The sequence below is a fragment of the Chiloscyllium plagiosum genome, unplaced genomic scaffold, assembly GCF_037043375.1.
Source record: "Chiloscyllium plagiosum isolate Xiang-an unplaced genomic scaffold, Cpla_swu_hap1 HiC_scaffold_11, whole genome shotgun sequence".
Lineage (NCBI taxonomy): Eukaryota > Metazoa > Chordata > Chondrichthyes > Orectolobiformes > Hemiscylliidae > Chiloscyllium > Chiloscyllium plagiosum.
In genome coordinates this window covers 31458744-31485976 of record NW_028270149.1, presented here as the reverse complement: position 1 = coordinate 31485976, position 27233 = coordinate 31458744, and the positions used below count along the sequence as shown (strand labels likewise).

Genomic DNA, 27233 nt, shown 5'->3' with positions numbered 1-27233 from the left:
CATTTGTAAGGTATAGATAGAGTGAATCCTTAGAAGAGTATAAAGGAAGTAGGAGTATACTTAAGAGGGAAATCAAGAGGGCAAAAAGGGGACATTACTTAGCTTTGGCAAATAGAATTAAGGAGAATCCAAAGGGTTTTTACAAATATATTAAGGACAAAAGGGTAACTAGGGAGAGAAGAGGACCCCTCAAAGATCATTAAGGCAGCCTTTGTGTGGAGCCGCAGAAAATGGGAGAGATACTAAATGAGTATTTTGCATCAGTATTTACTGTGGAAAAGGATATGGAAGATATAGAATGTAGGGAAATAGATGGTGACATCTTGCAAAATGCCCATACTACAGAGGAGGAAGTGCTGGATGTCTTCAAATGGGTAAAGGTGGATAAATCCCCAGGACCTGATCAGGTGTACCGTAGAACTCTGTGGGAAGCTAGAGAAATGATTGCTGGGCCTCTTGCTGTGATATTTATATCATCGATAGTCACAGGTGAGGTGCCAGAAGATTGGAGGTTGACTAACATGGTGCCACTGTTTAAGAAGGGTGGTAAGGACAAGCCAGGGAACTATAGACCAGTGAGCCTGACGTTGATGGTGGGCAAGTTGTTGGAGGGAATCCTGAGGGACAGGATGTACATGTATTTGGAAAGGCAAGGACTGGTTAGGGATAGTCAACATGGCTTTGTGCATGGGAAATCATGTCTCACAAACTTGATTGAGTTTTATGAGGAAGTAACAAAGAGGATTGATGAGGGCAGAGCGGTAGATGTGATCTATATGGACTTCAGTAAGGCGTTCGACAAGGTTCCCCATGGGAGACTGGTTAGCAAGGTTAGATTTCATGGAATACAGGGAGAACCAGTCATTTGGATACAGAACTGGCTCAAAGGTAGAAGATAGAGGGTAGTGGTGGAGGGTTGTTTTTCAGACTGGAGGCCTGTGACCTGTGGAGTGCCACAAGGATCAGTGCTGGGTCCTCTACTTTGTGTCATTTACATAAATGATTTGGGTACAGTTAGTAAGGTTGCAAATGACACCAAAATTGGAGGTGTAGTGGACAGGGAAGAGGGTTACCTCAGATTACAACAGGATCTGGACCAGATGGGCCAATGGGCTGAGAAGTGGCAGATGGAGTTTAATTCAGATAAATGCGAGATGCTGCATTTTTGGAAAGCAAATCTGAGCAGGACTTACACACTTAATGGTAAGGTCCTAGAGAGTATTGCTGAACAAAGAGACCTTGGAGTGCAGGTTCATAGCTCCTTGAAAGCGGAGTCGCAGGTAGATAGGATAGTGAAGAAGGCGTTTGGTATGCTTTCCTTTATTGGTCAGAGTATTGAGTACAGGAGTTGGGAGGTCATGTTGCGGCTGTACGGGACATTGGTTAGGCCACTGTTGGAATATTGCATGCAATTCTGGTCTCCTTCCTATCAGAAAGATGTTGTGAAACTTGAAAGGGTTCAGAAAAGATTTACAAGGATGTTGCCAGGGTTGGAGGATTTGAGCTACAGGGAAAGGCTGAACAGGCTGGGGCTGTTTTCCCTGGAGTGTTGGAGACTGAGGGGCGACCTTATTAGAGGTTTACAAAATTATGAGGGGCATGGATAGGGTAAATAGGCAAAGTATTTTCCCTGGGGTAAGGAAATCCAGAAATAGAGGGCATAGGTTTAGGGTGAAAGGAGAAAGATATGAAAGAGACATATGGGGCAACTTTCTCACACAGAGGGTGGTACGTGTATGGAATGAGCTGCCAGAGGAAGTGGTTGAACCTGGTACAATTGCAACATTTAAGAGGCATTTGGATGGGTATATGAATAGGAAGGGTTTGGAGGGATTTGGACCAAGTGCTGGCAGGCGGGACTAGATTGGGTTGGGATATCTGGTCTGTTGAACAGATTGAACTGAAGAGTCTGTTTCCATGCTGTACATCTCTATGACTCTATGACTCTATCAGTGTGCTGGTCTGTAAGTGATACATTTGTATGTTGTTGTTGGCTGTTCATCTGGGTAATGTTTCTTCACCAGGGAGTGTCATTCCTGTGTTATTTGTTTTTGATTGCTGATAGTCCACATCCAATGTTGCATTGCTGTGGACCTCGAGAGTGTGGTGCTGGAAAAGCACAGCAGGTCAGGCAGCAACCGAGGAGCAAGAGAATCGACATTTCGGGCATTCCTTCATCAGGAAGGGTTTATGCCCAGAGCGTCGATTCTCCTGTGCCTCGGATGTTGCCTGACCTGCTGTGCTTTTCCAACACCACACACTCGACTCTGAGCTCCATCATCTGCAGTCCTCACTTTCTCCTCCATTGTGGACAATTGACTTGTTGGCTGTGCAGATGATAAGTTTATGTCATTCTGATAACTGGCTACAGTCTGAGTTAACACCCTACATGTAAATACAATCAATTGTCCTTGCTGCATTAGAATTGCTCCAAGTCCTATCTTACTGGAATCACATTGCAGGGTGACATTGTCCTTTATATCTGTGAATCAGCACTGGCATTGCTGTTGCCAGTTGTTTAATTTGGATGAATGGTATTTCTTGTTCCATAACACAAGACCACCGCACATCTTTGGCCATGAGTTTATGTAATGTTCACACTCACAAGGCAAATAAGGTAAGCAATTTGTCTAGTTGATGAATCCAACAAATTGGTGTACAGTTTTTACACCTATTCATCATTGCATTACTTCTACAACCCTTAACTTTTTTGCAATATGGGCAAAGACATTTCACTATCAGTACAAGGCCTGTGTACCTGACTTTGGGTTTCTTTGATTACAATTTTTCTAATTAAGCTTTAGGTTCATATGGTGAGCTCTGTCTAGCCTTCCTACTGGATTTTGATTGGGGACAGCCATGGTTTCTTCCATTCAGTCCAGCTATCTCATGTAGTCTGTATTGATATTCCACCAGAGCAGTGGATATGCTAAACAGCACCTACAATCATTGGAGCATCCAGAGTGTAATTAGAAAGCTGCTACATCCGACCAGCTTCACTTGCCAATAACCATCCTTTGCCTCAAGGGCAGAGAAGAACTTTTCCTTTGCAAGGTATGGAAAAACATTGTTCAATAGTTGGCAGGGGAAATTGATATCTCTTCAGATATTTATTTACATCCTTTGGGTTGATGCATGCATGCCGCTTTCCAGGCTGTTTCACTGCTACCATGCTGCTTATCCATTTCGTAGCAATTATCATTTTCATGAGTATTCCCTTCTTCTCTATCCTGTTTGTTTCTTTCACTTGTGGAACATGGGTGGCCAGCATTTATTGCCCATCCCTAGCTGCCTTTGAGAAGATGGTTGTGAGCTGTCTTCTTGAACCATTCCAGTCCATGTGCTGTAGGTAGACCCACAATGCCCTTGGGAGGCAATTCCAGGGTTTTGACCCAGTGACAGTGAAAGAACAGTGATATATTTCCATGTCAGAATGGTGATTGGCTTGGAAGGGAGCTTGCAGGTGATGGTGTTCCCATATGTCTATGTCCTTGCCCTTCTAGTTGGAAGTGGTCATGAGTTTGGAAGGTGCTGTCTAAGGATTTATCTTGTCTTTCAGGCTGGGCTTAGGGCAACTGAAAATTTCATCAGCAGATGCTGAATTGATCTTTAAGATCATATATCCTAAATGATCCCATAACCATGTAAACACACTGTTATTCTGGATTAGTGGTGCTGGAAGAGCACAGCAGTTCAGGCAGCATCCAAGATGCTTCGAAATCGACGTTTCGGGCAAAAGCCCTTCATCAGGAATAAAGGCAGTGAGCCTGGAGCGTGGAGAGATAAGCTAGAGGAGGGTGGGGGTGGGGAGAAAGTAGCATAGAGTACAATGGGTGAGTGGGGGAGGGGATGAAGGTGATAGGTCAGGGAGGAGAGGGTGGAGTGGATAGGTGGAAAAGGAGATAGGCAGGTAGGACAAGTCCGGACAAGTCATGGGGACAGTGCTGAGCTGGAAGTTTAGAACTAGGGTGAGGTGGGGGAAGGGGAAATGAGGAAACTGTTGAAGTCCACATTGATGCCCTGGGGTTGAAGTGTTCTGAGACGGAAGATGAGGCATTCTTCCTCCAGGCATCTGGTGGTGAGGGAGCGGCGGTGAAGGAGGCCCAGGACCTCCATGTCCTTGGCAGAGTGGGAGGGGGAGTTGAAATGTTGGGCCACGGGGCGGTGTGGTTGATTGGTGCGGGTGTCCCGGAGATGTTCCCTAAAGCGCTCTGCTAGGAGGCGCCCAGTCTCCCCAATGTACAGGAGACCGCAACGGGAGCAACGGATACAATAAATGATATTAGTGGATGTGCAAGTAAAACTTTGATGAATGTGGAAGGCTCCTTTAGGGCCTTGGATAGAGGTGAGGGAGGAGGTATGGGCGCAGGTTTTACAGTTCCTGCGGTGGCAGGGGAAAGTGCCAGGATGGGAGGGTGGGTTGTCGGGGGGCGTGGACCTGACCAGATAGTCACGGAGGGAACGGTCTTTGCAGAAGGTGGAAAGGGGTGGGGAGGGAAATATATCCCTGGTGGTGGGGTCTGTTTGGAGGTGGCGGAAATGTCGGCAGATGTTGGTTTATGCGAAGGTTGGTAGGGTGGAAGGTGAGCACCAGGGGCATTCTGTCCTTGTTACGGTTGGAGGGGTGGGGTCTGAGGGCGGAGGTGCGGGATGTGGACGAGATGCGCTGGAGAGCATCTTTAACCACATGGGAAGGGAAATTGCGGTCTCTAAAGAAGGAGGCCATCTGGTGTGTTCTGTGGTGGAACTGGTCCTCCTGGGAGCAGATCCGGCGGAGGCGGAGGAATTGGGAATACGGGATGGCACTGTTATATCAGTACTCCTCTAGAATCTGTTGCATGGTCAATGGTTTAGTGTGCTGTTACATGTTGAAATCTCTTTTGACACCTTGAGAGTTACCGATCTAATCTTTAAACTTAATCCAGTTGAGATAAGTTTACTTGCTATCTATGATCTAGATCTCCACATCTTCAATCCTGTTTTAGAATTGTACTCAAAGTGTAATCTGTTCCTCAACACAATTTTTGTGCCATCAACCTTACTTTCGAGGGCTTGATTCTTGAATCAGCATGTTGATGAACTGCATACAAAACTGTGAAAGTCATGATGTTTGCGATGCACCGATGTCAATCTGACAATTTAGATTTTTTTAATCAACCTGCTCAGAGATATTATTGTATATTCTCCTTTTGTGATCATCATTCCAATAGTCAAAAACTATGTATCACCTTATCAGCCTGACTGAACCAACCTGCTAGACAAAAGTGAGAACGGCAGATGCTGGACAGCAGAGTCGAGAGAGTGGTGCTGGAAAAGCACAGCAGGTCAGGCAGCATCCGAGGAGCTGACGAATGGCTTTTGTCCAAAACATCGATTCTCCTGCTCCTTGGTTGCTGCCTGACCTCCTGAAACAAACTGCTATACAGAGTAAACTGATTTGTCAATATCTTTCACTAATACTTCTCCAGTAGTTATCTGGACTTATTTTGTCATGTTTCCTTTCAGCTATACACTAGTGTGCAAAATTATTCAGTTCTTAGGAGTGAAGAAACAATTTTCCCAATTTTGGTCATGCCTTCATCTCTCTTGTGTGAAGCACTATGCAACATTTGCATCCTGCCCTTTGTTTGTTTTTGTTCTGTCCGTTGGGGCTGGAGGATCAATCAGCATAATGCACTGTTTGATCTGTTCTGCCATGAGCATGCTCCAGCTGTTTATTCACAACCTCAGCACTTCAGCACCCCAATTGTTTTCCTGATAGTGAGCTTTGTCTCACTCAGTAGACATGCTCTCAATGTAGGATCTCCTGATGGAGGGCTTTTGCCCGAAGCATTGATTTTCCTTCTCCTCGGATGCTGCCTGACCTGCTGTGCTTTTCCAGCACCACTTAATCTAGACTCTGATTTCCAGCATCTGCAGTCCTCACTTTTGCCTGGTGGGATCTCTTGTGCCTACTGCAACTCAATCCTTAATTAGGTCATTTTTAATTGTACAAATTCACAGGAGCGTGTGCGCTAAGCTAATGACATCATATATTAGTCACTCGGCTCTGTTTATATCTTGAGCTATAATATTGGACATGTAGCATTCATAAATTACATTCACTTAGAATTCAAAGCATGCCGTCAAATCTTTCAAAATTTCTGTGTTCTGTTTTCTTCTGCTGTTCTTCAGAAAGGTTTGAGATGGAATACAATTTGAAACCATCTCTTTCCAAAAGTGATGAGCATAGTGATGCTGAACTCTGCTGGTTTGTTAAACAATCTGTTGTGATTACATAATTTGCAAATGCTCATGAAAAAGCTGTCAATTTTGGCTGGAGCTGGGAGTGGAAAAGCTGCATCCACTTTTTGTTAGCCGTGCTTCAGCCATGCCCAAGGTGACGAGTTGCCTACAAGACAACAGTTATCGTGACTGGCACAATACAAGAGGCCAAACCACAGCTGGAATAAGCCCAGCAGCAGTGGTCTGCCACCCTGAAGTCACCCTGAATTAGTGAGTTAAAGACCTCACTTTGTGGGAAGTGGGAACGTTGAACACAGGACTTCCAAATGACAACCTTAATTCTGGCTGAAGCAGGAAGGAAACATGTTATGGATGAGTCATCAGCCTGTCTGATTAAATGTTCCACCCTGCTTCCAAGCATCGCATCTCTGGAAGTCACATATTTTACCCTTGATACGAACACTGAACCTACAACCTGTATGGTCTTGTTATGATGATTATCAACAAATTCTGGCTAACATCTAGATTACATGTACAAGTATTAAACAGTGTCTGAAATTGCTATGGTACGTGCAGATCTGCAGAAATGTTGGCCCCGCCTGCTGTGTAAAGAAGGAAATGACTGTTTTTGTATTTAATTAATGGTCTCAAGGGACCATTTCTTCTATTAAAAAATTCAGGGTTAAAAAGAAGTCAATGACCTAAATAAACTAAACCCCGGAAATAAATCGTATTAGGACCCTAAGCAATCATCGACATTAAAGGAAATCTATCAACGTCCGCAATGTCTTAATTGATCACAAGGTGTTTTTTTTATGGCTGTAGTTCTATTTAAAATAATACCAATTGATGGATTAAAAAAAAACAATGGTTCATGTAGCTTTTAATTCATTCCACATGCCACTTCAATTCTTTTCCAAATTTCAGCTAATTGCGGTCACTATTACAAATTCTACTTTAAAAGCAATTTTGTTGAAATGGAAGTAATTTGTATCACTGCACTTTCAATGATATTGACACAATAAATGTTTTACTATTTTTAAGAATTGCTAAAATTAAAACAAAGGAGATTTAAAACAGGTTAATCTCAGCCACTTTTAAGGTCTGAGTAAATGTGAGAACAATAAGGCAATCAGGAAGACCCCAACATTCACTTATTAGTTAACATTGTGTTAGGTTATCTCATAATGAGCAACAGGAAAGAAACAACGATGGGGTTCTAAGCCCCTGGGTACGGGATCAGAAATAATTCAGATTTGGTTTAAGCCCTGATTGCAAGTGTGTTGGGTTAGATTTGAATTGAGGACAGGATGGAATTGAACTGTGATGGCCATGAAAAACCTGCTGATACTCATTGTGCTCATAAATGAAAGAAGGATATTTGAGTGAGGTACCACATAATGATGAATCATTCCCAGCTTGAGCTGGAGCATTCAAGAAAGAGTGGGGAAAAACTATGTGGAAAAGGTTTTTTAAAAGTTCACAATGTAGCAGACAAGCCATCTGCTCTGATATAAACTTGACAGCATCCAACATACAGTTGAGTTTGTTATTTTTGGAAGTAAGCCTGTCCTGGTATTGCCAGGCCAATTTTTAATGAAATGTATTCCACTCAGTTTTTACTTTTAACCCTTGCTCAGTTCAGCTGCTAATTAGAAGCTTTGTCCCCTCACTTTGAGGACTTGACTTCAGACCCAATGGAAATTCTGAAATGGAGTCCTCCTTTCTCAATTAAGTGTAAGTGTCCTTTGAAGCAAAATCTTGAGCACTGTCAATGGTTATAAACTTCAAATCCAACATACCACACAGATTTCAACACTACAACAACAGGGTAACAAATAAAGGGTTTTCTCCAGCAGTACCTTGATTTGAAAGACAATGAAATAGGCTTCTGTCTGCACGGGCAGATTGTGCCATCTGTCAGTGTGTAGTGTTATTTTGATGTCCAACAAGGATGTATTTGAGAAAATCTCCCATCAGAAGCTGAAGTCTCTGTTAGACGCATGAAGAATGGAAAAGCTGCAGGAGTTGATGAGATTCCAGTGGAGAGTTTCAAACTGGCAGGAGCAGAGCTCAGCCATCATCTCCATCAACTGTTCATGCAAATCTGGGACAAAGAAATCCCTGCCAATCTCAGGGATGCTGCCATTACCACCGTCTTCAAGAAAAGAAACAAAGCGAACTGTGGGAAATCTCCCTACTCTCCATCGCCAGGAAGATCATCACCTGAATCTTTGTTCAGCACCTTCTCCCAATCATGGAAGAAATCCTTCCTGAAAGCTAGTGCAGCTTTCAACCTAACTATGGAGCTATGGACATGCTCCTCACTGCTGGACACTCCAAAAGAAATGCCAAGAATAGCACCAACCATGCTGTTTGGCCTTCATTGATCTGACCAAGGCTTTTGATTCAGAAAATTGTGAAGTATTATAGAAGAGCCTGTCAAAGGCTGATTGTCAAGTGAAAATTCATCAATATCTTCCATCCGTCATTGACAAGATATCAGCAATGATTCTCACATATGGTAATATGATAGAATAATTTGAGGACAGGACAGAGGTCAAGCAGGGATGTATGATCACCCCCACACTTTTCTCCATCTTCAATGTCACCAGTCTTCATCTTGTTAAGAACAAACTTCCCAATGGTGTGGACATTGTCTACAAGTTCAATGGAAAGCATTTCAATCTTAATTGGTTGAAATCCAAAAAGAAAACACCACCGACTTCATTTGTGAACCTTCACTATGCAATGGCAATGTCATCTCTGCTCTTGCAAAAAAGAAGCTTCAAGTCTCACTTAATGCCTTTGTTGAATCATACTGAAGAATTAGTCTCAGCTTCAAGCTCAAGAAGACTCAAATCTTTTAGCAATCGATGCCAAGTTCTGGTCCATCCCTCCATTAAGACTAATGGAGAAATCCTCCCAATCGTGGAACATTTCACTTACCTAGGAAGCTCTCTTCTAAGGCTGGCATCAATGCTGATATTTAACATTGCATCCAATCACCGAGCACTAAGGATAATAATCTACAACTGAAGATCTAAAATTTGAATTTAGGTTGTTGTTAGAAGCAACAAGTATATGTAGATCTTTATTAACCACAAAATGGCTCTTCAATTTAAAATAACACAACAAAATGGCTGCAAGTAATGATTTGACTCTGTGAATTTGAACTGATGCTTTGCTAAGTTGATTGTATTTAGAGATAAGACAAAACAATGGAGTTTTCATAAAATGAATCATAAGACAGTGATTTGGTATTCAAACTAAGCTTGAACTGCTACTATGACATGACAATTTATGTAATTAAGACCCCTTTCCCAGGGAATATCATTGGATTAGCCTGCTGTCTATCATGTCACCTTATTACATTTGATTGGTCTTTTCTTGTAATTAAGGCTGTACTGTCTCTTAAAAAACATATAAATAATGTGTAATTTTCAAATGTAATGGCGCCATTTCTCCACGGAACACAGAAGCTTTTAACCTCCGTGTTGCTGGACAAATCTGCATCAGGCTGCCTTAATTTATTAAACTGGTAACCTTGCTTCAAGCAGACTGTACTCCTAGTGATTCTTTTAACCAATCTCAAACCAAGAGGCCCCTTTGGAGGGGTCTAGATCTTCACAACAACAGTGACACCCGTGCTGATGCTAAGACCCTTAGGTATAAGGCAGTCATCTTCTAACTTTCCTATATGGCTCCAAAACTTGGACTATATATATAGGCACCACCTCAAAATACTTGAGAGGTACCACCAACATCGTTTGAGATGGATTCTCCACATTAGCTGGCAGAATAAGCTTACTAATATCCACGTCCTTGAAGCAGCCAACAAGACCAGTTTCAAGGCCATAATCATCCCAAACCAATACCGCTGGGCCAGCCACGTGTTTAGAATGCCTGACTTTCGACAACCAAAGAAAAATCTTCTTTGCCCAGCTCAAGAAAGGCACTCTAATGAGAGTAAAAAGTACAAAGCCTCTCTGAAGGCTTCCCTCAAGAATTGCAACATAGACTTCAGTGCATGGGAGACCCTCACTCTGAAGAAACTGACTTGGAGGAAATTCTGATATGAAGGAACATAATTCTTTGAGAACACATGGTGCTTAGAGAAAGTACAGAAAAGAACATGGAGAAAGAATTGACAGTGATCTCAAGGCTAAGGACCAATTCCATCTCCCAGAAATGTCTGTCATATGTGTGGTCAGAGATGTGGCTGTTGGATCAGGGTCATTAGCCACACAAGGACTTACTAAACCTATGACCAACAACATGCAATTTCCTAGGTGGACAATCTTGTTCATTAACAAGTGATTACTGACAATAACGAGTGCTGATTTGAAATCCAACCAGCTTTAATGGGCTTTGTTAGTCCATGTCACCCCTTCTCCTAAGCCCACACATTTCTACATGTAACATAAGAGCAGCAATATTCTTCTAAGATTCAATGGCATCACTCATTGCACCCATGCACTCTGAGCTTTACTTCAATGGGAGATCACTTAATAACAATGCCTAGGGCATTGAACTATCACAGTTCAAATATGTGGATTAATTTGGAAGCATTGACATGGATTTGGAAAGGGAAAATTGTGTTCAATTAATTTGCTCGTGGTTTTTAAAGAGATAACAAAGTGGGTTGATGAGGGGAAGGCTATTGATGTGATGAACTTTGTGAAGATGCTGTCACTTTTAAAGGTAATTTTGTCCTTTTTTTAAAGAGAGGTTGTAAAGGCCGAAGTGCCGAAGGGAGATTGCCTAAGTCTAACAATCAGAGGAGGCTTTTATATTTTATTAAAACAGTTGTACAATGGAAAGGGAGTGGCTAGTTCTTCCAGATCAGGCTTTCTCGCTTTCTTTTAACTGTAGCAGCAGAAGCTGTTTTGGTTCCCAAAAACATTGCAAGCCTCAGTAAGTAATTTTTAAGTGTGACTTTCTCTGAAATCTCCTTTGATGTTGTTCCCTTCTGGATTGGAAACCTGCCTATAAGCATCTGTGTTTGGATTTATCTTTTTGCCAAGGGGTGTGTTTGTGGGATGTTGCTATACTTGAACAGTTAATTAGTAATAGATACTGTATCTATTGTTCTGTTAAGTTTTCCAATAGTTAAATTATTCTAAAGACCTCTTTCTTTTGTTTGCACTTTAACTATAGTGTTTAAATAATTTGTTTTTCTTGATGTCGAGTAGTTTGGATAGTTGCATCACATCTGGAACACACACTTCATATCTACTTTTAAAATAAGAAAAAGTTAGGGTCAAGGATACTTTCTTAAAATATTTTGAGGGGGTCTGGTCTGATCCATAATGACATAGCCTTCCAAAGGCATTCAATACAGAACCACACAACAGACCTGTAAAGAAAGTAATAGGTCATAGAGTCATAGTCATAGAGATGTACAGCATGGAAACAGAGCCTTCAGTCCAACCCATCCATGCCAACCAGATATCCCAACCCAATGTAGTCCCACATGCCAGCACCCGGCCATATCCCTCCAAACCCTTCCTATTCATAATTTCTTAAGTGATAAGAAATTGGGAAGTATTGATGACAAAAGAGACTGGGATTTTTTTGTTCATGAGTCACAAAAACAAGCACCAAACACTTAGGAAACCAAATGGTATGTTGCCTTTCATCACAACAGGATTTGAGTATAGGTGTAAGAGTGTTTTGTTTCAACTGCACATAGCCTTGATGAAAACAGACCTGGGGTATTAGGACAGTTTTAACCTCCTTTGGTATCTACTTACCATACAGGCAGTAAATCAGATTCACCAATTAGATCTTGAAACACAAGGGGCAGAAGCAAAAAGACACAACATTGGCTGAGGGATGGAAAGGAAAGAGAAATAATCAGAGGATGTTCTTTAGACTGGAGGATGATTTGGAGTGGTGTTTCCAAGGGGCTACTTGTTGATAATATATATGAATGATCTAGATTTTGGTGTGCAGAAGCAATATCAAAGCTTGGCAAATGGCACAAAATTTGGAAGAATTGTATACAGTACAATGTAGTCTTTCAAAAAGACATTGACAAGTTGGTGGCATGGTTGGATAGGTGTCAGATGAGGTTCAATGCGAAGAAGTGCAAGGTGATGCACTTAATACAAGGAACATACAGAGATAGTATAGGTTGTGATGGTTCAGGCAAGACTCCCTCAAAATATTTTAAGAAGACAGCCCAAACCCTAACTTTTTCTTATTTAAAGACAAACATAAAATGTCTGCTCCTGATGCAATGTGACTGGTCGAACGACTCAATGTTAAGCAAAACCTAATTTTTTTAAAAACTGCAGTTAAAATACAACCAAAAAAAGAGGAAATTAGAATAACCTAACTATTGGAAACTTGACAGAATGATAGATACAGTAACTATCACTAATTAACTGCTTCAATACAGTAACATCCCATAAACACGCCCCTTTGCAAAAAGGCAAATTCAGACACAGATTCTCACATGCTGTTCTCCAATCCAAGAGGAAAAAACATTAAGAGAAAAATCAGAGAGAATGGCAGCCAGGAGACATTCACCTGAAGCTTTCAACTCTTTTGAGACCTCAATAGCTTCTTCTTAAAGCTAAACTTAAAAACAATAAAAAACTAAAAAGCCTGGTCTTTAAATATTTTGAGGGGGTCTGGTCTGATCCATAATGACATTAAAAGATAAATTTCTAAGAGATAGCTCGTCATCTCTGCCTTACAACCTCTCTTCAAACATAAAGGACAAAGAAAGCCACATCATCATCATCAGGTGTGCAGGAATATACAGGTAAAGGTGTGCAGCAATACAGATCTAGGTGGATATATACATTAATCATTGAAGATAACAGATAACAAACAGAGGCAATAGTTAATAAAGCGTTCAGGTCATTCTGCTATAATACAAAAATTGCGTTCCTCTGCAACCTTGCTCTATAGAAAATTGTGCTTTGAAAAACTGCTATAGAAAATTGGTATACCTGTTCAGCAGAAAGTTTGTGTTATGCAAACTGTATCCACAATCATCAATCACATTCTAGCCAATTCACTTTGACAAAATACACGTTATACTAAAATGACCTGTACAATATTTCTGGACTTCATAAATATTGCGTTGGGTATAAGAACTGAGAAGTTTATACAATTTTATTTTACATGAAGTTATAAACGATATGGGTTAGACTTCAACTGAAGTATTTTGAGCAACTCTGGCACCATACTACGGGAAGGACATAAATACATTGGAGAGTGCAGAAAAAATTAACGAGAGTGGTTTCAGAGGCGAGACATTTCAGTTCTGAGGAAAGGTTAGAGAAGTTGGGACTGTTTTCCATGGAGAAGAGTAGGCTGAGAGGTGGTTTGATAATGTTTTCAAACTTCTAAGAGGGTTGGCCAAAGTAGATTGTGAAAAACTGTTCAACTATTCATCAATGGATCAAAAGAAGAAAATACGAGAAGAAAAAAAACGTTTTTGACACTGTAAGAGGTTCAGGTCTGGAATATTCTATCTCCAAGTGTTGTGGAGGTGGATTCAGGGAGGCATTATAGAGGCCATTGGATGATTACTAAAACAGAAAAAGGACTAGGTAAAGGCAGGAGACTGGGATAAAGTGAACAGCTCAAAGTATCAATGCTTCAGTTTCCTTCAGCACCATAACAATACTGAGGCTGTGCTTCTCTGAACTTGCTCCTTGACAATTAAAGTGATTGCAGTCCTCATTTATTTTTATAGCTCCAGATTGATCTAGCTGCCACAATTTATTTCTATGACATTATCCAGGATGTTATTGGGTCAAAGATCCACCAATTGATAGGTATCATCGTTTACAGGCCAGCCAAATGTATCTATACTGCAGCATCAACCCAGGCAGCACAGCCCAGAGCCAGAGATTTCTGCAGGATAATGAAAGCAAAATACTATAGATGCAGTTTGAAGAAAAGTCCTCAACATGGGATGTTAATTCTGTTTCTCTACTCACAGCTGCTGCCTGTCCTAGAATCATAAAATCAAACAGTACAAAAGAGGTCATTCAATTCATCAAGTCTGCAACAGCAAAACAACTCTAAACCTGCACTAATTCCACTTCCAGCACATGGCCTTGAATGTCATGACATTTCAGGTGATCATCCAAGTCCATGTAAAAAGTTGTTAGGATTTTCACCTCAACTACCCTCCTGGATGGTGCATTCCAGATTCCCACAAACTTCTAGGTAAAAATATTGTCCTTAAATTTCCACACTGTAGGGAAACTAATCTAATCTAATCTTAAATCCTCCTCCCTTTCCAAACGAGAAAATTAGGAAATTCTCAGCAGGTCTGGCAGCATCTTTAAGGAGAGAAAAGAGCTGACGTTTTGAGTCTAACTGACCCTTTGTCAAAGCTTTTATCCTCCTCCCTTTCACCTGAAAATGATGCCCTCTTATTACCTACCTTTCAATTCAAGAAAATAACTGCTTTCTGTCCACTCTGTCCCTGCCCTCATAATCGTATACACTTCAATCAGATCCATCCTCAGCTTTCTCTGCTCTAAAAAAGCACAACCCGAGCTTATCCAGGCGCTCTTCATAGTTAAAATGCGCTAACCCAGGCAGCATCTGGTGAATCTCATCTGCACCCCCTCCAGTGCAATTATATCCTTCCTATAGTGAGGTGACCAGAACTGCATACAGTATTCCAGCTGTGGCCTAACCAAAGTTTTGTGCACCTCCAGCGTAACTCCCTGGTCTTACAATCTTTACCATGTCCTGTTTGCCTTCTTAACTACCCTATTAACATACTCTGCTGCCTTCAGGGATAAGCCAAGATCCACTATTCCTTTGAGCTTCCTCATGTCCTGCCATTCATTGAGTGCTCCATTTCCTTTTCTTGGCTGATATTGTCCAAATGTTGTTGAGTATTTCCAGCATTTTCTGTTTGCAATTTTATATGATTGCTAGATTTTTCAGGAAGTAGTACACATAACCTTGTAGGCACCAACCAATTGAAGGATATGAATACGTTCCCTCAACAATATCTTCGAATCCCACAATAGTACTGCCTAGGAGGACAAGAGCATCAGATGCCTGGGAACACCATCATCTGCAACTTCCCCTTCAGGCCACACAACATAGTGACTTGGAATTATATCGCTGTAATTTCACTACCACAGGATCAAACTCCTGGAACTACCTCCCTAATCACAATGTGAGTACATTGACAGGTGGATTGCAACAGTTCACAATGCTTCAGTACTATTTTCCCAAGAGCAATGAAGTAAACGCTAACCAGCCAGTGATGCCCACAGTTTATGAAAGAATGTCAAAAAGACACCATCCACAACTTCTCAGGCTTGGAAAACATTCATAATAGGGTTTACAAACGGAAAGTATCATCCACAGCACACATTTTTTTTAGATTAGATTACTTTACAGTGTGGAAACAGGCCCTTCGGCCCAACAAGTCCACACCAACCCGCCGAAGCGCACCCACCCAGACCCATTCCCCTACATTTACCCCTGCACCTAACACTACAGGCAATTTAGCGTGGCCAATTCACCTAACCTGCACACTTTTGGAGTGTGGGAGGAAACCGGAGCACCCAGAGGAAACCCACGCAGACACGGGGAGAATGTGCAAACTCCACACAGTCAGTCGCCTGAGGCGGGAATTGAACCCGGGTCTCCGGCGCTGTGAGGCAGCAGTGCTAACCACTGTGCCACCGTGCCGCCCACATGTGCCAGATATTCACCTTCACCAAAGATGATGCAAGCGTTTCATTTTGATATTCAATGATGCTACCATCACTGATCAACACACCAGGGCTCAATGTATATGACACCTATATCCCATGAACAAACAAATAAAACAAAGAAGAATGGGGTTCCAGTCCAACTGGGCTGTTTTACAAATCATGTCACATTTTGGCACACCACTGCAAGGGATATCATAAAACAGATCTTGCAGGATGGCCTCATTAACTGATCAACTCTAATGGCAAAACTTTACCCTTGCCTTCTTCCGTGGAAAACATGGCACCAAAAAAGATTGGTTTGTTTCAGCAGAACGGCACCCAACAAGTTTCAGCTGTATGAAGAGCACATATGATGGTGTATTTCCTGATCTGCTGTATTGTTCATAAATTAACAACTGGCAAGACAAGTTTCCAATGTACTTCAAAACGATATGCCTTTTATTGCAAAATATCAGGGTGGAAGGTTATGTACATAGGGATGGTGTGGTCATTGTATTTGTTTGTGTGAAGTCAAATATGTGTGAATGCAATGGGAAGAAGATGTTCCGGGGTTGAACAAGACAAGTGGCATGAATATTTTGAAGATGCAGTAATTCTACTTCCACTTTTAGATGCTAGGGGATTTGGTAGCACCCAGGATAGAGAAAGAGAACTGAGGGAGATTGCAGTGAGATGCCACCCTTGTCTGTCACTTTGAGTAGTCACAAGTAGGTGCCGGAAGACTGGAGGTTGGCTAACATGGTGCCACTGTTTAAGAAGGGTGGTAAGGACAAGCCAGGGAACTACAGACCAGTGAGCCTGACGTCGGCGGTGGGCAAGTTGTTGGAGGTAATCCTGAGGGACAGGATGTACATATATTTGGAAAGGCAAGGACTGATTAGGATAGTCAACATGGCTTTGTGCATGGGAAATCATATTCTCACAAAAGTGATTGAGTTTTTTGAGGTAGTAACAAAGAGGATTGGAGGGCAGAGCAGTAGATGTGATCTATATGGACATCAGTAAGGCGTTCGACAAGGTTCCCGTGGGAGACTAGTTAGCAAGGTTAGATCTCATGGAATACAGGGAGAACTAGCCATTTGGATACAGAACTGGCTCAAAGGTAGAAGACAGACGGTGGTGGTGGAGGGTTGTTTTTCAGACTGGAGGCCTGTGACCAGTGGAGTGCCACAAGGATCAGTGCTGGATCCTCTACTTTGTGTCATTTACATAAATGATTTGGATGTGAGCATAAGAGGTACAGTTAGTAAGTTTGTAGATGACACCAAAATTGGAGGTGTAGTGGACAGAGATGATTGTTACCTCAGATTACAACAGGAACTTGACCAGATGGGCCAATGGGCTGAGACGTGGCAGATGGAGTTTAATTCAGATAAATGCGAGGTGCCGCATTTTGGGAAAGCAAATCTTAGCAGGACTTACACACTTAATGGTAAGGTCCTAGGGACTGTTGCTGAACAAAGAGACCTTGGAGTGTAGGTTCATTGCTCCTTGAAAACGGAGTCACAGGTAGATAGGATAGTGAAGAAGGCGTTTGGTATGCTTTCCTTTATTGGTCAGAGTATTGAGTACAGGAGTTGGGAGGTCATGTTGCAGCTGTAGAGGACATTGGTTAGGCCACTGTTGGAATATTGCATGCAAGTCTGGTCTCCTTCCTATTTGAAAGATGTTGTGAAACTTGAAAGGATTCAGAAAAGATTTACAAGGATGTTGCCAGGGTTGGAGGATTTGAGCTACAAGGAGAGGCTGAACAGGCTGGGGCTGTTTTTCCTGGATCGTCGGAGGCTGAGGGGTGACCTTATAGAGGTTGACAAAATTATGAGGGGCATGGATAGGGTAAATAGGCAAAGTCTTTTCCCTGAGGTCAGGGAGTCCAGAGCTAGAGAGCATAGGTTTAGGGTGAGAGGGGAAAAATATAAAAGAGATCTACGGGGCAACCTTTTCACACAGAGGGTGGTACGTATATGGAATCAGCTGCCAGAGGAAGTGGTGGAGGCTGGTACAATTGCAACATTTAAGAAGCATTTGGATGGGTATATGAATAGGAAGGGTTTGGAGGGATATGGGCCAGGTGCTGGCATGTGGGACTAGATTGGGTTGGGATACCTGGTTGTCATAGACAGGTTGGACCGAAGGGTCTGTTTCCATGCTGTACATCTCTATGACTCTATGACTCTATGTCTTTCTGCACTGTTGATCAGTCCTGGCTATGAAGGACTTTGGAATCAATGCTCACATCAGCTCCCCACAAGCAGAATGACCAATAGTGGTGCCAAGTATCATGAAAGAAAGATTTGGGACTGTAAGGTTCCTGACTTGTAGCTCAAAGAAAAGTCTGATCATCTTCGTTTGAGAAGCCATTTGGACTTGCTCTGCCTGCTGCACTGGGATGGTACTGCACAGGCACACCTTAATGACCATGATGAAGCCACAATGGATCATAGCTGTGAGTAAGATTCTGTCAAGTGAATTCGTGAAAATTGCCAATGAAACCATTTGTTTTTTTGTAACTTTATTCCTGTTGGCCAAATGTCCAAACATTTTAAAGATACACACCATTGTTGCACAGATGTTTCCAAAGGATGTCGGCAACTTTTTATAAATGCAAGTTACATCAAAATACTGCATTTAACTGTTCCTGGCCCATAAAAAATTTCAGCAGACAGGCTCAATGCTCAACACTGCTCAGAGCAAAGGCTTTGACTTATTGCTTGTAGATGTTGAACAGTGCCAAAACAAAGCAAAAGTAGCTATTACTTCCTGGCATGTGTTGCTCATTGGAAGGAGCTTCAATCTTCAAACTAAAATGCTTTAAAATTCTGTTTACAATTTATACTTAGAACAAAATGTCTACAACAGAAAGAAATCTGGTCTCTTAGGACCAGAAACACCTCTTCCTATAGCCTGATAGCAGAGTCTCAAGTTTAATACATCCTGTCATGTCCATGAATGGTTTATTTTCTAAGCTTGCAACAGAAGGAAATACAAAAACTGTGTTTAATAGAACAATGCCTTAAGATACATATAACAAAGTGAGCATGAGTATACACAATCCAGGCTATGATTGTGGATTACTTTTTACAGTATCTTATTCAGCAATGCAAAAATCTGAACGTGTATCAAAAATATAATTGTAAACTGTTGACAAGGTCTTCAGCAACTGATCTCTGCATGTTGGCTCACTTTCTGGAGCTAAAATACCCCAATGTTAATTTCTTACTTCAGATAAACAGATTTTTCATTCAGCTTTATAAATTTTTAGAAGCTTAAGAGGAGAAAATCAAGAAAAATTGGCAATCCCGATGTTACCTAATGAGTCGTGTACATAGACGTTGGGTAATTAGGATCACACATACTGTGACTTTTTTTTATTCACTTTATCTTGGGCAATGTTTATTGCCCATCCCTAATTGCCCAGAAGGCAGTTACAAGTCCAAAAGGCAAATGTCCCAAACTGCCTAGAGGACATTTAAACAGTCATTGCTGTGGGTCTGGAGTCACATGTAGGCCACACCAGGTAAGGTAGCAGATTTCCTTCCCTAAAGGACATTAGTGAACCAATTGGGCTTTTCCTGACAATCGACAATGGTTTTATGATAATCACTTGACCTTAATTCCAGACTCTATTTATTGAATTAAAATGCTGACATCTGCCATGGTAGGAATTGAACTCAGACTCCTGGAATATTAGCTGAGCTTCTGGATTAATAGTCAAGTAATAATACCTCAAGGCCATTGCATTCCAATGAATGTCTCCTTATGTGATTTTTTTGTTTCATCAAAACCCAGTGGGCAGAATCCTTCAGGGGACTGAGTGATGTGTGCTTTGGTGAGATTTGTGGCAGGAGCAGGCGAGAAACCCATGGAGGCCTATCTCAACATCGGGAACAACTCAGGGCATCTTTTCTGCATCTGTCAAGCAGGGAAGCAAGTTTCTTGCTCGGCAGCAGTGAGTTACGAATTAAAGGGGAGTATCACTTGTTAAAACACATTGGTAACAGCCCAACTCACTTCATTAGTATTCAGCTTCTTATTTTACCAAACGTGCTGAACAAGCTAACCATCAAGGGTTCTCCACATGGAAGTCACAGCGGGTACTTGGCAGCCTCATCTCACTCCTTACTCAAAAGGACCTTCATGTTGGACCTCGGCACTAACATCTCAGAGCATGCTCTGCAAGCTCCAGCTAAATACATGCCAAATCTGTAGATATTGGCATCTGATATGAACCAGTCTCTAAGAACCCTCATGATATATTTTCAATCCACTTACAGGATGCTTCTGTACTTCAATGCTGTCCTTGGGCTGCATTGGCAACCCTCACTGCAATGGTGCAGCAAAGACACTGTGCTCCCAGGGACAGATACCCAGTTCATGGACTGAGCCAGGCCACATCTCCAGACTGTTTACATAGTGCTCACTCATTCTGAGCCTACTTGGATGTTCACAGCATTCCTAACTTGCATTGACTTACCTTGAATTTTTCCACTTTAGCCCTTCAGCCAGAGGTAACAGGCTCCTTTAACTTCCATCCTGCCTTGAAATTTAGCACAGAGACAAAGCCAGGAAGCTTCTCATGTTGTTAGCAGTTTTCCATCAAGTCAAGGGAGAAACCCTTTGCTCAGGGGGCCTCAGGACTGTAAGTCAAGATGCTGTCCACATGAAGATTGAGGAACTGAACATTAGAAAGGTGCCATCTCTCCTTGACAGTTTCAGACCTATTGAAGGCTATTTTCCTCTAGAACTGAGAGAGAGGCAGATATTAAAAGAGATGAAAGTGCGTTGCAGAGCCATTACTTTTGATTCAGATCCAGGGTGAGTAGGTAGTGCAGAGGGCATGCAGGGTTAGTCGTGTCAGGTGTTGAGGTAGGTGGCAGCAAGTAAGGAAAAATGTTACAAATAGTAGTGAGAGTGTCAAGTGTGAGCCTTGGTGAAGGTGGGTACTGTAGCAGAGATAGAGTGAGTGTGAGGTATCAGAGATAACATAGTGACAGTTACATAGGCAGAATAGTGAGGGTCATTGGCCTTCTTCCTACATTGCTGGTTATTCCTCCAGACAACTGAGACTTGACTGATATAGCTGGCAACCTCAGACTAGGCCGATATGGTTTAGCATCATGGCCTCCACTGCTGGCCCTGGTGGAAGAGAATGTCCATTTCTGCACCACCATTCCCACATTTCCCTTGTCTACTATATCTGCGGTAAATGTGTAAAACCATGCAGGGCCTCTCCACACGCATTTCCAAGGCCCCTCCCCCAAGTCCCTCCTCCCTCCCTTTTTTCTTATTTGCTGGACACTCTTTCCTCATTCCCGAAGAAGGGCTTATGCCCGAAACGTCGATTCTCCTGTTCCTTGGATGCTGTCTGACCTGCTGCGCTTTTCCAGCAACACATTTTCAGCTTCTTCATAGTCTACTACATCACCAATTTTGGTGTTTTCCACAAACTTACTAACCATACCTCCTATATTCTCATCCAAATCATTTATATACAAATGACAAACAACAGTGATACCAGTCTCTCGGCAGCTATCCACTGAGTGGCATGTGGGAAGATGGAAACAGAATTGGAGGCTCACCAAAAGGGTCAGGTAGGTAGTTACTGAGAAGAGTTTGTTAAGATACAATGAGAAATGTCGCTGGGCCACATAGCCAGAAAACCTCCAAAAACAACTTAACTCAACTCACACTTAACCCAGAAAAGTAACGCCCAGCCAAATGTTTCAGGTCATGCCTGATCAAAATGGCAACCTAGTGGAACAAAAGGAAGGATGGCCAATAGGAGCAGTACTTAATGGGCCAGCTACAATCTGTCCAAACTATACTTACAAAGTGCTTTATAACAGGAATTATGAGGAGCAGAAATGCTCTTTCTGGATCCATAAAAAGCTTCCTGCCTATTACTAGAATTTCCATGAGATCTTAGCTCTAATCAAACTCAACAAGGTAGGCAGAGACGATGCTCTCCCACCAGAGTGAAAAATTGGGGATGGGGAGTAACCATAGAATTGCTAACTGTTTACAAAGTAAGAACTATGGCAGTTTTGATTAAGAATAGTGAAGGAATGGCAACATAATCCAAGTCAGAATAGTGTGTGACTTGGAGATGGTGGTGGTGTTCCCATGCAGATAATGCCCTTGTCAAAGTCATGGAGTTTGCAGGATTGGGTGTGCAGTCACGAGAGTCTGAATGAGTTGCTGCAGTATGTATCTGGATGGTACACACTGTGTATCGGTGGTGGAGGGAATGAATGTTGAAAGTAGTGGATGGGGTGCTGCTTTGGCTGCTTTGTTCTAGGCGTCATCAAGCTTCTTGTATATTGTTGGAGCTACATCCATCCAGGCAAGTGGAGTGTATTCTGTCACACCCCTGAACTTATGCTTTGTAAATGGAGTATAGGCACTAGATGCATTACTCGTGCCAGAATCCCGAGCTGTTCACATGCTCACTTTATTCATAAGGGGAAAGTGAGGACTGCAGATGCTGGAGATCAGAGCTGAAAATGTGTTGCTGGAAAAGCACAGCAGGTCAGGCAGCATCCAAGGAGCAGGAGAATCGACGTTTCTGGCATTCCTGAAGAAGGGCTCATGCCCGAAACATTGATTCTCCTGCTCCTTGGATGCTGCCTGACCTGCTGCGCTTTTCCAGCAACACATTTTCAGCACTTTATTCATAAGGCTGGTTGAGTTCTGTTTTTACTCCTGGTAACCCTCAAGATATTGATAATAGAAGATTCAGCAATGGTAATGCCAAAGGCACATATTAAGATTCTTACTTGTTGGAAATGATCATTACCTGGCACTTGTTTTTTATTGTTCATTCACAGAATGAGGGCATCACTGTTTGCACCAGCATTTATTACCCATCCTTAATTGTCCAGTGGGCAAGTTACAGTCTGCTGTGGGTCTAGAATGACTTATAGGCCAGACAAGGTAAGGATGGTAGTTTCCTTCGCTAAATGACATTAGTGAAACAGATGGGTTTTTCCAATAATCGACATGGTTTCATAGTCATCATTAGACCCTTAATTCCAGATTTTAATTGAATTCAAACTTCACCATCTGCCATGATGAGATTCAAATCGGGGTTCCTAAAACATTGGCTGGGTCTCTGGATTAACAGTCCGCGAGGCCATTGCCTTCTCCATGAATGTTTCTTGCTACTCATCAGTCCAAGCCTGGATATTGTTCATTTCTTGCTGCATATGGACTTGGACTGTTCCAATGTCTGAGAAGTGGCAAATGGTGCTGAATGTAATGCAATCATCTGTGACCATCCACATTCCTGACCTTACAATGAAGGGAATGTCATTGATGAAATAACCTAAGATGGTTGAGCCTAGGTCACTATCCTGAGGAACACCTCCAAAGGTGTCCTGGCACTAAAGTGATTAACCTTTAAAAGCCAAAGCCAACTTCCTTTGTGCTAGGTCTGACTGCATCGAGTGGAAAACCTTCCTCCTGATTTACATTGACTCCAATTCTGCTTATGTTCCTTGATTCAAACTATGTCAAATGCTGCATTGATATAAATGTTGAAATTTTACTTTGACAGGCACAGAAAATGGCGCATGTCTAATGGAGTTGAGCTTCACGTTCAAGCCAAGTGCTAAATGCCACAGGTCCTACATCATCTCCAGGAGGGATTACTGCCTTCTAATGCAATGCTTCAGTCAGGAATTGAGTACCCTTGGTCAGTAATACAGATTTGCCAATGGCTTTCTAACATATGCTATGATTTCCCTGAATGTTTTGTTCCTTTTCATTCTCTTCTTTATCTGCCTAGCAGCAGTAATGTTAAATCCTGAGGGAAGCCCCATTACCTCCTCATTGAGCAGTTCATGATAGAGAAGGGAAATCTCAAAACACAAAATGAATGTTAAGTCTGTCATCAAGGTTCTTTTGGAAGTATGTTACAGTACTTCCAGTGATTAGTCTGATGGAAAGTTATGATAATTACAGTGCACTCTTTAGGGTCTCCTCAAATCCCATTTCATTTGTCAGCTACTGCCTAGCACAACTGAATATTATACCACATTCTTCATGATGGGAAGAGCATAGAAAACAACCAAAAGGGACTGGATATCTTATGTGACAGTAGTCTCTAAGTAGAATAGCATGTGACTGGCAGTATTTGCGTGGGTGCATCTAGTTTCCAACCTGACTTCACAAGGGAAATGTGAACTGAGATCAGAAATATGATGCAAAATGGACCCATTTCAATCTCCAGTTGCCCACGCATGCTCCAAAACAGAAAAGAAAATAAGAAAATCAGTATTGATGCCTTCAGAAGAGGAAAGGGGAAGCCTGCAATAAATGATCAATGCAAGAAGTTAAAGGAACCCATTAAACAATAGCTTCTGGATCCAAATTGCCAAGTGATGAGTTAGCACTCATTCCTAACTGGAACTACCTTCACAACAACATTGACCTGTATCATCAACTTGTATTATTAAAACTCCCTTAATGCAATTAAATGCCTGCCCACATTCATCAATCTAAATATATAGGAACAAAAAAACAGCACCTTCACCTCATCTCTGGCTATCATCACAAGTGCAATTTTCACCAAATACTTTGTTTATTTTTTAATTTGTTCATGGGACATGGGCATTGATGGGTTGGCCAGAATGTATTGCCTACCACTAATTGCCCAGGATGTTGATGGCTTTATAGGCAATTTCAGTAGGCAGTTAAAAATCAATCACACTGCTATAGGTCTGGAGTCACATTTGACCAGATAAGGACATTGGTGAACCAGATGGGATTTTAAAACAATTAACAGTCGTTTTATGGCTGCCATTAGGCCAGTTATTTTAATTCCAGATTTTTAAAAATTGAATTCAAACTTCATCAGCTGCAATGTTGGGATTCAAACCTATGTTTCTGGATTAATAGCCCATTGATATTACCAGTATACCACCATATCTCCCCAGTTTGAAACATAAAGACCCTCCAAGGTGGCTGAGATGAGAACAGGATCAATATTCTCCAGTGCTTAGAAGAATGAGCAGCAATTATATTGAAACATGAACATTTCTGAAACAGCTTATATAGCAGATCCTGAGAAATCATTTCCACTTGTTAAGGAATGTAAAACATGGGGATGTAATCTCAGGATAAGGGAGCAACTATTTAAGGTTATAATCTTTGTTTTATCTGCTCAAGAGAGTTGTGGAATCTGCATCATTGGCTATGTTTTAAACTACGACAGAGAAATTTTTGATCCATCGGGAAATCTTGAGAAATGGGGAGCAGGAGGAAAAGTGGCATTGAAGCTCAAGAACATCCATGGTCCTATTGAATGGAGGTGCAGGCTGGCTGGGCGAATTCTGCTCATTTACCTTGTGTCCTTATGCTCGTAAGAGTTATGTATGTTTTTATCTGAACAGTCTATGAATCTTTGACTTGCATTTAATAAAGTTACTGCATAATTATATTTTATGGAACTCACTACCTTTAATAACCCCAGTGTCACAATGCATATAGTAAGGTATGTATTTTTCCAAATATACCCAGTTTTGAGTATCTTCCAGTGACTACAGCAAAGGTAAGGTGACTGTGTTGATATTAAACCTCAGCCGTTCTGTAGTATAATATATGATTCTCATAGGCACATGAAACAACACACGTAATTGTGACAACATAACACCATTAAAACATTCCACTTTTCTAATAAAGTCAGGTTTGATTTTCAGTTTACATTGTGTACATGCGCGTTAGGTAGGGGCTTGTCCATTGATCATTCATGAGGTTGAAAGGGAGACCTGTAGGCATAGCCGGAGCATCACTGATTAAAAAAAGGTTGGGGTGGGGGGAGGTCAAGGCTAAAATGGGAAAGTAGAGGCACGTGTAGAGGTGGGGACAAGGACAGGTTGGAATCTCCAGGTACGTGGGACGTGTAGGCAGAGCAGCATCAGAGGGCATGGTAGACCACAACAGGGCAGGGCATGGCCATGGTAGTGACCACCACTGTGGCCTCCACAGGGGAATGTACAGGACCAGGTTGAGACCATTAAACTTTAGTGGCAGTGCTCGGGGGCAGGGAGGAACACTGGAGGCAAAATTTAATATGTTAGGTCTCCACATGGATGGAAAAGTTGTGTTCAGTGTGGAAATGGGCTGTCAGGGCAGTACAGGTAAAAGGGACATGGAGGGGGTGTATCTAGTGACAAGGTACTGCTGGTGTCCACCATGAGCTGAGTTTCCTGTCATCACTTGCTGTTCTCTCGATATGAAATATAACAGAAAATGGCTGGAACAATGCCCAGGATGGGTGCAGTCAGTGACAGTTTGATGGGGGGAAGCGTAGGATCCACATCTGATGGACATTAGGATGTTGAAGGCACAAATACATGATACAGGAATTTGCAAACTACAGCTGCATTTAATTATCATTTATTTCATTGTCCATTTGTTACGCACGCAGATTGAAGGTGCTTAGGCTTCAAATGCTGGTCAAAGGCAACTTACATTACACCATCTGAGATTACAAACAGAACACTGACATCTCAATGATGCTGAGGTTAGCAGCAAGTACTTCAAAAGAGACCAATGTTGACCAAAGAAGAACCATTATTTGTGCAACTTGAAAGGGAGCTGTGGAGGTGTGCGTACAATTGTCCCATCATCTGTCATGCAAGTTCAATAATGATTTGTACTGAGTTCAATGAAAAGTTGTCGGGTGGATGTAGGTCTGCAATAGGAAGGGGTTTAAAGCACAACAGGCAAACTCTCTTGATGTCGTGTATTGATCTCACATGCTGAGGCCAAAGCTGGAGACGGGTTCCTTGTTTCCATGATGCAGCATTCCTCACTATCTTGGGTCTATGCCACCCTTACCTGCAGGGTATGCTGGCCCCTGTGGCTGCCTACCTGACCAGATGCAAAAGGACGAGTGCCAATGACAAACCCAGGAGCAGTAGCAGGGCCACCACAGAGGCTAAGAATCACCCAGCTCAGGGAGAGGTCACTGCCGCGGGGACCCTCACATTTGTGGGGTCCACCGAAGGATCAGAGTTTTCTGACCCTGATACTATTTCCTGGGGATGGGCATGATGCAGTGTTGATGCAGGCTGTGTTTGTCCCAGGACACAGATGGGACATTGCCAAATGCTGGAGGAGGACCTGAGGGCTGCAGGAGAGAGAGGCCATCCTCTCCCAGTGGCTGTCACTCTGACCCCTTCCAGGAAGCGATGGGGACCTGTGTGGAAACTCTCCGCCGTACAAGTTGAAAAGGGTGGCACTGGAAAAGTACAGCAGGTCAGGCAGCATCCAAGGAGCAGGAGAATC

At 42.2% G+C, this 27233-nt stretch overlaps 1 protein-coding gene across 1 annotated transcript in view; it reads left to right on the top strand.

The window, feature by feature from the left end:
• The window catches only part of kdrl (kinase insert domain receptor like), a 265292-nt gene extending 242458 nt beyond the window's left edge, over window positions 1-22834 (top strand). The window contains exon 31 of the mRNA XM_087991964.1: window positions 22769-22834. Coding sequence (XP_087848090.1) covers window positions 22769-22814 — 46 coding nt within the window. The 3' untranslated portion in view covers window positions 22815-22834. The remainder of the gene's footprint in view (window positions 1-22768) is intronic.
• Window positions 22835-27233: the final 4399 nt, after the last annotated feature.